Source organism: Centroberyx gerrardi, chromosome 12 (genome assembly GCF_048128805.1).
Source record: "Centroberyx gerrardi isolate f3 chromosome 12, fCenGer3.hap1.cur.20231027, whole genome shotgun sequence".
Taxonomy (NCBI): domain Eukaryota; kingdom Metazoa; phylum Chordata; class Actinopteri; order Beryciformes; family Berycidae; genus Centroberyx; species Centroberyx gerrardi.
Genome location: NC_136008.1, coordinates 16,668,633 through 16,683,681, shown reverse-complemented (window position 1 = coordinate 16,683,681; position 15,049 = coordinate 16,668,633). Strand labels below are relative to the sequence as shown.

Here is a 15,049-nt window from a genome sequence, read left to right as displayed (position 1 = left end):
GCTGTCAGTTTCAGTTCCTGCACTGAAATGTTTATTGCACATAATGTGTAACAAGGCCGGGCGGTAGCTATGGGCAGGGGTGGGCTCAGCCCACCCACACGTGCATCTTGCCCACCCAATCAAAAGTTAAGACATTTTTTTGTTTTTTTTGTTCAGCCAATGGAAAAATAGCACAGAAAATACCAGTACTGTTTCTAACTTCTGATTGGGTGGGCAGCCTACAGCCCGCCTCCAAAGTCGTGTTCAGCCACAAACACACAGAGCTCTGAGGCAGACCCGTCCGCTGCACAGAGTGTGGCCTATTCACAACAAATCAGGCTTTGCGGCACTTCCCGCAGGGTTGTGCGGAGGTGTGGCCGTGTTTATTTGTGCTTTAGAACGTAACCGCTGTGAAACAATCAGAAAATGTTTTAATTCTCTCTCTCTCTCTCTGACATTTGACATGTGTTGCCAAAGCACAATTACGATTATGAAAGACAATGTTAAGGAATGAAATTAACAAAAAATAATGTGAATAACAATATTAGTTAATAGAATAAAATAGATAATGAAATAAATAAATAAAATAACATATATAAGTAAGGGATCATGTACAAAAACAGTAATCTCAGAGAGAGGAGATGCTTTGCACCAGATTTAGCTACTAGTGAATTTGAAATGAAAGAAAGAGGAATTTAGTGATCTTGGCCCATGAGAAATCAATAACAAATACCTTAGACATGGATGAATTTGTTAGAATTTTTGCCAAGGGAAACAGGAGACTGATGTTGTAGATAGATAGATAGATAGATAGATAGATAGATAGATAGATAAAAAGAAATGGATATATGACTGATATACTGTACATATGGATTTTCAGGTTGCTGTTGGATGTACCTAACAAAGTGAAAAAAAAGAGAAAAAAAAGTTTTATAAAATGTTGTTTTCCAACAGGGCAAATGCTGATTTTGCCCTGTTGGATTATGTATATACATATATATATATATATATATATATATATATAGAGAGAGAGAGAGAGAGAGAGAGTTTGTTGATTTAGTTGTTTTCTTTCTCAAACTTTTCAGTTTGAGTTTGAATAAGACTACCTTCTAGTTTTGTAAATATTGGCTATGGTGAGAAGTCTCACTTGATTAGGTTTTAATTTTATTTGACAACTAGGCTCATCCAATGAAAACACATTTTATGGAGTTGATTATGTTAAAATCTGGATGAAGGAATTTTTTTTATTTTAGGGTAAATCAATCTGCCCTCCACTGACTTCTTTTTAAATTAGAATAAAATACTACCTTATTAATCCCCATGGGGAAATTAATCTTCTGCATTTAACCCATCCAAACACCCCATACACAAACACACAGCCATAAACTGGAGAGGCCTGAGGGCACAATGGCAGGAGCTTGCATCTGATCTTGACTCTGACAACCCTCCGGTTGCCAGCTGTCATTTTGCCAGATTTTTGTGCCATCTGGCCAGGGATTCGAACTGGCAACCTTCGGACTACTAGGCTGCTTCTCTAACCTCTGGGCTACCTACCGCCCATGTTGCCCACCTATTATTTCTACCAGCCCACCCTAATATAGCAGGCTAAAACCAGCCCTGATGTGTAATCTCAGTTTAAATTTACAAAACCGGTATGAAGCTTTAGACACGTAGGATCAATGAATAATTATCTCTATCACTCATGATGTGATTGGTCGCACTGATGGAACATCATTCCTATAATATTGGAGATTATATGTTAATATTTCTGAGTGAGCAGGATCGTGGTGCAGCTGCAGAATGTAGTTTGAAAGTGAGTTTTTTAAATAGGGTGCATAGTCTTAACGTGTTTTAACAGCATTTCAGTGACAATGTTTAAATTTACTACATTTGTTGAAGTAGCTGAAATAAAGTCACTGAATGCTGTTGAGCCAAGACACAAATAGATGTCTAAAAATTTTTAATCTACTGTATTTTAACCTCGACGCCTTTTCAAGTGCAAATCACCAAACACATTATTACTGGATCAGATTGTGAGCTTACAATCATGTCTCTATGTCTTTGATCTATATATTTTTAAAATCTTTAACTATATTTTTCATCTTCAGTTGCTGACCCCTGTGTTTTGTCCCTGTCAGATTAAAGCTGAACAAATATATTTAAAATGTAATGTAGGCTATAGCCTAATACACAGTCAGATTCCACCACTTTATCATCCATTAAGGAAATGTAAGTCTGGTAAAAAATGAATTAATGGACAACACTGAATACAACTTTATTGTGTTAACTTATTGACACTCTGACTCAGGCTCTTTTTTTAAAGATAAATGTGCACCGTCCGCATACACATGCATTAATATCTCTACGTCCACTGGATTAAAATGGAGGCTCTACCTTTTATTTACCTGTTGCCATGGTGAATCCTAGTATCGGAGCTCTATTGATGATGGCTTTTTATTGTCGTCACGCACACGCTTAACTCAGGGTGAACATACTCAGAGTTGATTGAACTAACTCAGATCAGCTGTTCTGGAACCGAAAACTCAGAGTTTCCTATCTCGGGGTTAATCAGCTCAGACTCAGAGTTTGTTGAACCTGCTTTCTGGAATGGTGATGTTGATGAATTTCTCCTGTTGCATAACAGTGGTGAATCTCCTTGACAGTTAAGCATCACAACATGGAGATGCCATCATGTTAATGCCGAGCACTGTGAGCCTGCAGATGTGATTTCAAGCTGAAGAGCTACCTCAGGGGATTGAAGGAATCAAAGGCTTAGCTGAGATTTGAGCTCTGCAGATCCATCTGAAACACCCTAATGTCAACACAATTGCCACTGAATCAGGGATTTTCAGCAGTCAGATAGAGACTGACACAATGCAAACAAGCCCTCCAAATCAGTATTTATACAGTAAACACACTCAAGAGGCTGAGTCAATATTAAACATTCAAAGGTTCAAAGTCTAATTTCCCAATTTCTATTAACAAACATTTCCAGGCATCAGTATGTTTTGTGCACCGTCACTAATCTGTGCTGCTAAAATTTACACAAACACAAAATGATTTCTTATCTTGTTGTTTGTTGTGCCACACGGTTCAGTACCTCTTGCCTCTGATGAAAACATTCCAGGTAAGGCAGCATAATAACATAATGATAAAATATATAACAACACAGCAGATGATTATGATCCTGAGGGCACAACAGGAAAGCAACGGTGTTCCCATTATTCTGCATCTGAGCATTACGAATCAGCTGCCCCCATTTAACTGACTAACAGACAGGCATTGAGCTGGATCTGTTTACCAGTGTGAAATTGGTAATCCACCTCTGGAACCAGATCCTGAATTTAGCAGGTTATCGGAGATTAGGAAATTACATGAGTTTGGATTTGAGAAGGAAGGATGGAGATGATACCTTTTTGTTTTTGACAGTTATTATTCTAAAACAGGTGTCTGAATAGTGGCTATTTTGTGCAGGGGGGGGATTGGAGGTCTTTAAGCAACATTATAATGCCCTTGAGCATGTTTTAAGTAGATTAAGGGAATTTCAAAGCCTAAATGAGGGCATGTTTAGGTTAAATGACTGAAATAATTGATCCAGTTAAGGGCTGACAGCCTTTTTACGGTCTCCCTAACAAACAGCAGGCAGCCGGCATCAATATGATCTGACGCCTCTCTTATGTTTCTTGCCTCTCTCTTATCTCATGCTCTGGGCCTTTGCTGCCTCTCAAGCCCCTCACTCTGCCTTTGACTTTGCTGTCTTTGCAGCCGATCTGTACTGAAGCCGATCTGTTCTCCCTGGGTATATTCTACTCTCTCTTAAAATGGATCTGCATGTCATGTTCTCTCCCACTCTACTTTTACCTCCTCATCACTTCATGTACTTCATGAGTATTGCACATCCTAGTGTGTACGTGTGTTCCTCAAAACAAGTGAAGAAATCTGCCAGTAGGGTGAGATAACCTTCATGTTCAGTGTCAACTGCTTCAACAATTTGAAATATCTTGAAATAAGGAGGATCAATTCACCAGTATCAAGATGTTACTTGATTCAAGTAAATTCTTGAAACATGTTGATTTGCAGCGGGAACAAGTTAAATCTCATCCTATTGGTAGATATTTTCACTTGTTTTAAGAAAAATACAAATTTAAGACTTAAGTACTTTCAGTACTAAATTGCTTGTCAAGATGGGTATATTTTGCAGTGTATCTTGAGTCCTTTGGGACTAGCTATATGCATTTGACGGCTGACCTCTGCCCGCACTCTGCACTTTAATAGCACAAATATGCAAATGGGCAACTATTAATCTGGCAGTCTGTCTTATCCTGTCTCTTTTTGTTATATGTGTATTCTATGCCTTGTTTTTTCCTGATCATTTGTACCTTTAATTGCGTCCTTTAAATTGCACCCTGTGGGATAAATAAAGTTGTACTGAATTGAATTGAATGTGCATATATCTAACAGTGGCAGAGCAATAAGTCAGTGCTTGATCTCCAGCCCAGCAGAGCCACAAACTTCCAGCACAAGTAGTTTAAGATGGAGTGATATCCTGCAGTACAGAGAGGAAGAGTAAAATAGAGAGGGAATGAGGGTAAAAGCATGCATATATCTCTTTCCTACTGCCTCTCATTTATTCATATACAATTCTGATCACATCCCACCAGCCCCCCTGGCAGCCTGTCTAGCAGATGTATCATATGGAAATGAGGCTTTGAGGTTATGTATGTGTTGTTTGAGCCCCTTAAAGAGAGAGAGAGACGGAAAGAGAGACAAAGGCAGAGTGGTGGGGTGTGTGGGGGCACTTAATAATTGAACCATTTATTACTGGCCAAGGCACCAGATCCAGACCCAGGAACCATTTACTCCAGGTACCAGATTCAATATAATAGCATATATATAACGTGTAACTCTAGTTCTCACAACATGCCAAAGTCGGTTCATTGCTTTAACTCACTGGCATGTGGTATCTTCACAGTGGGAACATATTGGTCATGAACTCCCAGTGAGAGGTTAGAGGGGGCACTGTAGCTATTCGAAAAGCCCAGCATGGCCAGTTTGACCCCAGCCAACTGCAAAGACATATTGGTGGGGGGACAACCTCTCCCCCTGGTCTCTCTCCAAATATGCTGCCCTGCGTAGCATCTTTGGCATACTGTTCCTGGTAATGAGGTGCTGTTTTAATGAACAGCAGGCTAAGCAGCTGATGCTGGGTCTGCTGGGGCCGGCTTCCTACCCATACAAGGCAAGGAAACAGAGGTTCTGCTAGAGGGCTACTTGATGAAACGGTGCCTCGCATCACGCCTGGTGACGCCAGCGCTCCCACGTTTTACATCAGCTTCCTCTCATCTGTCTCACCCGCTCCTCTCATACTCTTATGCATACATTTTTCAGCCCGCTCTCTCACTCTTCTCTCTCTCTCCTTCCTCTACGTTCTCCCTCTCAGCAGCATCACTTGGCCGCTGAGGCTGGTTGCCGTGGTAACACCACCCACAGGAGCCGCTACCTTCCCTGTTACCGTAGCAACTGGTTCCCTACAGAATTTCAAGCATGTCACTCAGTCTCTCTCTCACTCCCTGCCTGTGTCTCTCTCTCTCTCTCTTTCTCACATGAAAGCGTCTCCATATGTTTGGTTCAGCGATGGAGCCTCAGCAGGTCAATGATCACTGTCTTAATGGCTGGTTAGGTTTCTTTGTCACTGCCTGTTGGTTGTTTACAAGCCACTTAAATTACTCATGCAATGCTGGGTACTGCTGAGTTTTGCTTATTTTTTTCCCCACCAGTACAAATTTAGGATGAGGAAAAATTACTTTCCTTATAATAATAATAATTCCTTGGGAGAAAAAAAAGTGAAGTGAATATCTGTCACCAGATTTAAGAAATACTCTTTTTGCTCAGTTAGTATATAGTGAACTGTATTTGCATTCATTTAAATGTTTCAACTGTGTTAATTGTGTCCATTTGCTGTGATTTACTGTTTTTAATTTTTCATATTATTGTTATCTTATCTGCTGTAATAATAAAATATAGAAATTAGTGACAATGAAAATTAAATGAATAATAATTATTGTCATGGATAACAACAACAACGACAATAAAGGCTCTGGTGGCATTTGATCCTTGGTCAGCAAGGGTACACATGTGAGGCAGTGGTATTAAGCCATAATTACCACAAAGCAATATTTGTTTACGTACAAAATATGTTTTTATAATGTACATTATGATTATTATTATGACACCATCAGTGACAGTGTACGGTTGTATTTACTTCCAATGATCCCATTCTTGTTCACTGGCTGCCATGGGCAAAGCTCCTCATGGTGAATCAGTAGCTGACTTAATGATGCGTCACATATCCCTTCTGTTCCCTCTGCTTCAGGGCTACACAGCCAGCATGTTATAACACAACTGTTTATCTTTCCATTTCGTTTTAATCAACTTCGCCCACTGTCTTTCCTTGCAACCTCAAGACTCTGAATTTGCTCAGTACATAACCGCCCACACCTACTATTACAAAGGAAATGGACAATTTTTCATATTAATAATCTCATTATCATAGAACTCTATACTTAAAGTATCAGTTTACTTAAAGTAAACTGAGTGGTGTAAGTGGCAAAGTGGTATAACTGGTATATGGCTGTTCCAAGCAATCAAATGGTTGGATTACAGAAATGTAATAAAGATGCTACATGTGAAATATTGAAAATCTACTGTAAAGTTGCTCTTGAACAAGAAAAAGTGATTTGTCAAACATTTGCCTGCTTAAGTCTCTGTATGCATCATATTCCAGCTCAACTGCACATTTATATGTAAGGACTGGGTGGGAGGCTGGCATTTTCCGGTAACAATAGATGGCACAGTTTGATAAATCCACTGAAAAAAAAAAAAAATTGAGATAATGCCAGGCTGACATGTCCTGTCTTGTCTTGGCCCTCTGAGTGTTATTTTAGTCCGGGCCACTCTGGTGAGATAATGTGTGCTGGCTGTGCAGTCTGCCAGTCTGTGCTGCAGAATCACTCAGTAGATTAAATATTAGTATTATCTCATTTCCTCAGGCCATAAAGTCTCCGTAGACTATCCAACCGAAGGGAAAATGGTTTAATCATTGAGACAATCTGTAAAAAGACCCCTCACCAGGGCCTGGAACCTCCAGTCCTGCTTTGTACTTTTATTACGTTCTTATTCCAAGCCACAGCTTGACTCATGTGAAATATCCAATTTGTCAGCCGAGCTTGGGTGAATATTGACTGTTAACTGACACAGCTTGGCCTTGGTGAGTGTGATGACCCTCAGCTGAAAAAAGAATGAAATACTATTCTGTCACTCCCTATCTCTGGCTGAATCTTTCTGTTGATGATTGAACACAGCCACAGGAGCACCTGAGTCTTTTCATCATCTACAGCTGTTTACAACACCAACCCAGTTCTCTATAGTAGGCAGGTCACCTGTACATACTGTGTAAAAGATAAGCAGAGTCATCTCTGTGCAGCCTCAGGAGAATCTATGCTGCTGTTGCTGAATACTGACTGCAGAATAGGATGTGAACATTGAGTCAAATGCTGTGAGAACATTCTCTCTCAAGGGACGGTAGGAGAGAGACTCCTGCAGTGTTTTGCTTTGAAATGTACCCTCTCCTAAAGGAAAAATCCAGACCTAAAACACTTTAACAAAAAAAAACAAAAAAACAGCTACTGGCGATGTTTTTGGTTTCAATATTTGAGAAAATATTTCTCACTAGCTTGTTTCCCATCGTTTCCCCTTGTTTTTTTTTTTGTAAATTTCCTCCTCCAGTAATCACAAATATATTCATTAATGTGCTTTTACTTGTTTACTTTACAAGTTAGTGAAAGCGGAGAAACAAATACCAACCAAATATCTAATATCAAGCTAGATTTATTCTGATCACAACCCACAGCTGAACACAGCAACAAGTTCATGGCCGTTCTCTGGGGGTTGTCGAAAGGCATTCTGGGAAACGTAGGAAATCACTAACTGAAGTAGACAAGGCAGGTTGAGGGAAAGTGGATACACCAAAAAAAGGAAATTACATCACTTCCTCACAAAATAACTCCTGGAATGCATTGGACATCACAGACTGATGATACATAACAGCATAAGAGCATCCAAGGGCGGACTTTTCCTTTAAGTGCATCAGCAAGACATGGTGAGGATGGACAACCGCAGCAGATGCGGATGGAGACAGACAGACGTCTGTAAATATGAAGTATGAAAGAAAAAACAGCAAGAGTAGAAAAGGGTAGAAAGGATGATAAAATGGAGTGGGTTTGGAGCATGAATAATTCAAGAGCAATCAAAGTATACATGGGGAAAGGGAAAAGATGACACTGGCCACATAGGATCCACTGAAAAGAGCTGAGGCAGATGGGGGAGCAGTGTCTAGAAGAGAGGGGTAAGGAGGGGAGGGGAGGGGTAAGGAGTGCCTCTGGGGTGTGGCGGGGGAGAATGGAGGAGGCTGAGGCAGAGACAGAGGAGGGGGGAGAGGGTGGATGGATGAGGGGGCAGAAGCAGGGAGGAGACGGAGGGAGAGGCAGGCTTGGGGAATTTCTTTTGTGTTGCTTGAATGGGGCTTGGGCTGGGGCTGGGGCTGGGACTGGGACTTGGGCTGGGGCTGGGGTTGGGACTTGGACTTGGACTGGGGCTGGGGCTGGGACTGGGACTTGGGCTGGGGCTGGGGTTGGGACTTGGACTTGGACTGGGACTGGGGCTGGGGCTGGGGCTGGGGCTGGGGCTGGGGCTGGGGCTGGGTCCGGGAGGGGAGGAACATCAAGACCAGGTAGCATGAAGAGAGCGCCGGCACCGGAGCGCTGGAGGGGCTGCGTGACAAGTGCTAAAGCCCAGCCGACAAGCGAGAGCGCAGACCTTTCCATGGCGTTCAATAATTGATGCACCTTCTGCAGCGTGCCATCTTTATAAAGCAGCGAGTGTGTGGTGAATGGGTCTGTGTGTGTGTTTCAATAGTATCTGTGTACTTCTGAATTATCTGTGAGTAGAGTGTGTGACCTAAGTGGGTGTATGTGAGTGTGTACACCTGCATGCTTGTCTTTGTTGTGCATTTGTACCCGTCAATGTCATTGTAGCTTTAATACGTTTGTATTTGTGTGTGTGTGTGTGTGTCTGTGTGTGTGTGCGCGCGTGCCACAGGAAATGAGTCGGTAATCCTACTGAATGGATCAGCACTCCTAGTCTTAAGCAACTGTGTGTTTTCTAGCCGCCACTGTGGCTAGAAATGAGCAAATGATGGCAGAGAGAAAAGGAACTGAGAAAAAAATACATTCAACATTAATTTTCCCCTTCTCCTTTGGTCTAATTTGGTCAGTTTCAGTGGAACCAACAACCCCACACCCTCTCAGGCCTTGCAGCTGGGGCCATTAAGGAAATGGGATGTTGCTCTTCTGCTTCAGTATGGGCTGAGACTCATATGAATTAGGCTCGGTGCTGTGGCCACAGGGTTTTTCCTGTCTGTGTCCCTCCTTCCTCTCATCCCAAGGCCACCTGTGAGTACATGTACATGACAGGGATGGATCTCTCCGCCTTCCCAGCCACTCAGGCTAAGGAGCCATAGGGTTTGGCTCCTCCATTAACATGCGCTCCTCCCTGCAACCCCTGTAGCATTCTACATGCTCTACATCACTTACTCCCTTCTGCTCCTTCAGCCTCTCGCTCTCTGTTTCTCAAAACATCTACTGTGCTGGGGCCGTCCCCTCTCTCCACCGCCCCTCAATCTCTTCCACTGCTCCCTCTCTCTCTCTCTCTCTCTCCCTGTTTTTCCTCCTGAACATGGAGGACAAGTGTTATCACCACACTGCAGATGTTTCATGGGGGCTCCTCTGAAACCTCCCACTGGCTGCGGCAGGACTAAACAGCTCGCTTCGCCCTGGCTTTAAACTTTCTGCAGAAATCCAGCCCATTAGGCTTACTGAGGCAGTCATGTGGGGTATGAAGACCTTGGGTTGCAGTGATATCTCTGCCCTGCCAGGCTCCTGAGAGGAGCGGGGGCTGGACGTGATCGGGATGGCTATGCCGGCATCTCGCTCCCTCTAGGTGACACTGGGCAAACTTGTGACATGTGCGAACACACACAGAACACACATGCACACACCCACAGCATGCAGTCACAGCAGGGGTGAGCTTAGCCTTTGCGTATATAGCTGCAAGCAATTATAATAGATCTACCAATACTCAAGGCTTGCAATGCCTCCCCCCAACCTATATATCTTACATAGTGAGTGAGTGAGCGGACTATGAAGGGAAAAGTAATCTGTAGGGATGGGACGATATGCTTATCTCATGATACGATTCCATATGCAAAATGGGGTGCGCGATTCAATACAATCACGATACAATGTCATAAATAAAAGTTCAGTGACAACAAGGTATGACTGTGCAGAATTATGCTTATTTCTGAGCCACAAATATTTCTAGCAATTGCATCGGCTTGCTAGGATGTAAACAACAATTTTAAAATGTCATTACAAAGCGCAAATAATATAATTTGGATGGAGAGCTTGTGAAATTGTGATGGGCAAGCCATCTCATTTGTGATTACTACAGCAGAATAAAATGGAGCTAATATGATGATTCATTTTTCTGCCCCACAATACGTATTGTCACATTTTTGTATTACAATATATTACATTTTGATATATATATCGCCCCATTCCTAGTAATCCATGAGAAATTATAAGTAGCCTAAATCAGAGGATTTTAAAATGTTTTGCCCTGACATGTGTGACCTACAAACAGCCTATCACATTCCATACAACCTGGGGAGTCAGAGAAATAAACTCATCAAACGCACTGGATCAGTTTATGCATGATAGGCTATAGAGATGATAAAAAGTGATGCGCCTCACAAGCAAACATTATTAAGCTCCTAGGCTGAGGGAATTACTCCCTTTCCAACTGAGACTCATAATTTGAAATATTTTCAAGAAAGCCAACAGACAAGATTGAATCATCTTAACCAGGGAAAGAGGGAAAAGAAAGAAAAGAAAGGGTGCTGCGCAAATGTGCAAATAATGTCAACTTATTTTCTGCAGAAATCCCCTCGACACACACCGAAACACAAATGCGTACTTTCCTCATTTCCAGCACCCCTCAGATCCTCTAAACTCTCTAAACGACTAGCAGTGACATTAGCAATGAAACCCCTGATAGCCCTCTGTACCACACAACACCAGGCACTGTTTCAACGTTGCAGGAATGGCCTGAAGGACGCATTAAATGCTCACAAGATGTCTTTCATTCAGTTGTCACCTCTGGTAATGGCTCCACTGCTGAGGCACATTTACAGCATTCCTTTCCAATGGTACAGTGCCTCTTTCAACGTGTGTAGCTCTCATTTCACAATGACTCTGCAGGATTTAATCCAGGTCCTGTGTGTTTCACTTCAAAAGCTTGGAGAGGAAGCGAGATACAGAGAACGGGAACGGAAAAACATGTGATACAATAAAATGGTACATTTTATGCCCACTGGCACACGCGTTTGGTAGAGAATAGCAAGCACACGGGAAACCATTAGTGGAACCCGATTATCTGTTGGCTCTAAAATTAATTAAGTGAGTGTAGGGCAGAGTGAGTGTGTGTGTGTGTGTGTGTGTGTGTGTGTGTGTGTGGGGGGGGGGGGGGGGGGGGGGGGGGTGAGTGTGTGTGTGTGAGGGAGAGAGAGAGAAAGAGAAAGCGAGAGAGAAATGTGGTTGTCCTTATCTTTTTTCTTTTTTTTACAAATCCCCCTTGTGCTACTGCATTCAAAGGCAGATGGGGGTGGGAGGTGCATGAGTCTGTGTGGTTGTGTTCCAGCATAAGGCCTTAAATTGCCGGGGGGGGGGACAAGCACAGCAATTTAGCGACTCACTATTTCTCTTTAATCTTCAACCATCCTTTCTAAATGTGCCTTCTATCCCTCTCCTCTTTCCCTCTCTACATGAACTCGCTATTCTCTCCCTCTTTCCTCCCTCTGTGCTTTCCCTGATAGTCTGAAGTGCATTCTCTGAAACCTGTAGATGGCTTCGTTTCTGGGTCTTCCACCACAGCCTTAGTGCTTCCGCAGCCTCTCTGGATTGGAGTGCTCAGGCTCAGGTTCGCACTGCAGTCATTTATCTTGATAAATACAGAGCTGGTTGACTAAAGCTGAGCATACAATTCTCTCTTGGCTGGCGAACTTGTTTGTTTATCTGCATTCTAACATCCCCTCTCTTTTCAGATATGGCCGAGCACATGCTAATTCATGGAAATACAGCTACGCAACGCAACACAATCATTGAACGACTGCTTTCTTTGAGTATGAGGTTGAGGTTTTCCCATATTGCAGTTTTGTTGATGAATGAAAATGTGTAATACCTGTGTGGTGCTTTAATATCTGTGATCTCAAAGAGAGAGTAGAATTCAAAGAGCTTCCACCTGATGGCTACCAACACACAAACCACCAAATGAACAGATTTCACTTAGACATCGATAAATCTTTACCTTCTTCTGCTCCCCATATTCACGCCTCCTAGTGCCAGACTACACTTTGCACTGCTATTGAAGAACAGGCCGCCCATCAAGGTGCCCATTTTGGTCATCTTTTCAAAGACGACCTTTCATGTAGGAGTCAGGATGTGCACTGCACTGTTTGTCAATTAGCTAAATGCTTTCAGTGCTGTGACAGGTAAGTGCCATCAAAGCTGAGGGGATGTAATCCATTACTGTACTTGACATATGTGACAGCCTGATAACAGTGTGTCACTCCCATCATAACAGCACAGGATCTTGAAGGTATATTTCTAATGGAGGTATGCCTTTTGAAGGATATGGGGCCTTTACTTGCATATACTAACACTTGGTTTGGAATACTGTCTGCAAATTAAATTTACAAATGTGATTATACTCTGATTAGAAGTTAGCTCAAGCCACTGATACACAAATATTACATTATAAATGAGACATCAAAACAAAATTGCCCAATTCAAACCTCCGATGAATGAATGTCAACTAAATTAAGGGAAGCAGACAGTTTTATTAGGACTAATACCAGAGTGTAATCCAGCCAGCCAGCCCTCTCACAGTGTAATCTTCAGTGTAAACCTTCATGGGCAGGTCTCCTTGTGTGAAGCTAAACCCTGTTCCTCAGCATAGCAGTAATCCTGCTAAGGCTCTTACAGCAGTGAAATTATTACAGAATGAAAAGAGAGGTTTATGACTAATACAGACTCGCTGTGGAAGATGGCTAATAAATAAACATCTCACAAATCCTCTTAGTAACTTGGGGGCACTTAAAACCAACAGCCATGATACTCGGGGTTTTCTATCTGTTCTATCTAACAGTTTTCAAGAGCGAATTCATTCACTCTTCATCTCCAGGGAGAAGTGTGCTTGACCTGAACCAGAGCTCCAGCTAAGACATCGTGACTCATCCACCCTCTCCTCCCCCCACCCCACACACACACATACACACTCCTACGCCCACACTTGCATGCCTCAACTTTTTCCAAGGAAGATGATGGGTGACTCAAGAGTCATTGAGAAAAAAAAAAAAAAAGGTGGAGCTTATCAAACTGTGGGCCTGCTGTCAGCCCTGATGAGTGTGGAGGGGGGTGGGAGCGACTGTGATGTGCTGGTTGGCCCATTGATCTGTCGCTCTGCACAGGAGGCTTTCACTCTCTCTTATCTAGCCACTGATGGAGACTGATGCTAATAGAATGAGCCCCATATCGCTCATTAGTATACTTTGTATCACATTCACCCATGCACAATGATATGCCAAAGTCATCCTTTGTTGGACACGCTTCACAAATGCCCAAGGACAACATTTACGTCCAAAATCTCCTTTGTCTTTCCTTTTGTCATGGGAACAGTCCAATTCCCATGCATTTGTGAGGCCAAAAAATGAATGATATTAGGATTCGGAAGAAGATAATCCTCCCAACATGCTTCACCTGCCATTGTGCCTTACATTTCTAACTGAATGCAAGACTCTATAAGATTCAATTGTGAATTTTGTGTTCTTTCCAGCAGGCTTTTATGAAGATCAAATGTAATATAGAACACTGATCGAATATGCATGACTACATCCTTGACTACATCCCTCTAAAGAGCTGCACCAGAGGACCCCTCCTAAAGGATGGATGCATGCCGATTTCTCCATTTGGCAAGGCCAGGTCCCAGATGGGATGGGACTCTCTCCATCCTTCGATACAGGAAGGGGCAATAGAATAATTTTCATGTCAAATAAAAGGCCCAGTATCGGCTCAGACAGCCAAACACAAAGCCATACAACCATGGAGCCTATTGCATGTCCTTAGTGTGGACTTCCATTCATTTCTTATTACCGTATTTGCATTTCCAATCCGCCACTATCACTGCATTTTTGTCGACGTAATGTGCCATTACTCTTGTTGACATTCAATGTATCAGTAGACGGTGCTAGCGCATGCATTTACAAATTAAATCTGCCCTAGATAAGGGTGCGTGTCAGCAATAAGGAGATGGGAAAAACTGCGTCCATGGCATGCCTCATATCGATATGAACGAGATAAAGCATTCTGTCATTAAGTCACGTTGACATACAGCAAAATTGCAATGCGCCATCATTAGACTACAGATTATTAAAATTGTCTTGCTCTTACCTCGACGTTTTCCCACACGCAATAGGACAATACGGCCATCAATATAGGTATTGCGGTATGTCCCATTTTCACGCCTTCTTTCGTTTCTCTATATGACAAAATGTGTTATAATAATATAATTGATAACAACATACGCTATCTAGTTACATCAGCTAAAGTGATGGACACTGCACTCGTCGGCGCCTTCCTCCGATATCTCCTGCGTCTGCGTCCTGCAGCTACGCACTTTCTCCTGGGTTCTCCAATGGCAGCGTTGGCTTTTACATGGATGGAGTCTGACAGAACCAAGCCCTGTTTCAACGCCCCGTCTGCGGGGATTTATTATGGACTTTACTCAGGGCGTCCTCACGTGTGGCTTAGTGAAGAGAGACATCTGGTGGCAGTGGGTCGGAAATACCAGGCCAGGCCTGCCAGCTGATTTCATGCGTCAGCTTCAACAGTGGCCATGG

General features: G+C 42.6%; 1 protein-coding gene across 3 annotated transcripts in view; it reads right to left on the bottom strand.

Annotated features, from left to right (window-relative positions):
• Positions 1 to 14,830, bottom strand: part of aplp1 (amyloid beta (A4) precursor-like protein 1) — a 36,418-nt gene extending 21,588 nt beyond the window's left edge. For all 3 annotated transcript variants that reach the window (XM_071900098.2, XM_071900099.2, XM_071900100.2), the window contains exon 1: positions 14,601 to 14,830. In XM_071900098.2, coding sequence (XP_071756199.1) covers positions 14,601 to 14,666 — 66 coding nt within the window. In that variant the 5' untranslated portion in view covers positions 14,667 to 14,830. The remainder of the gene's footprint in view (positions 1 to 14,600) is intronic.
• Between the last annotated feature and the right edge of the window lie 219 nt (positions 14,831 to 15,049).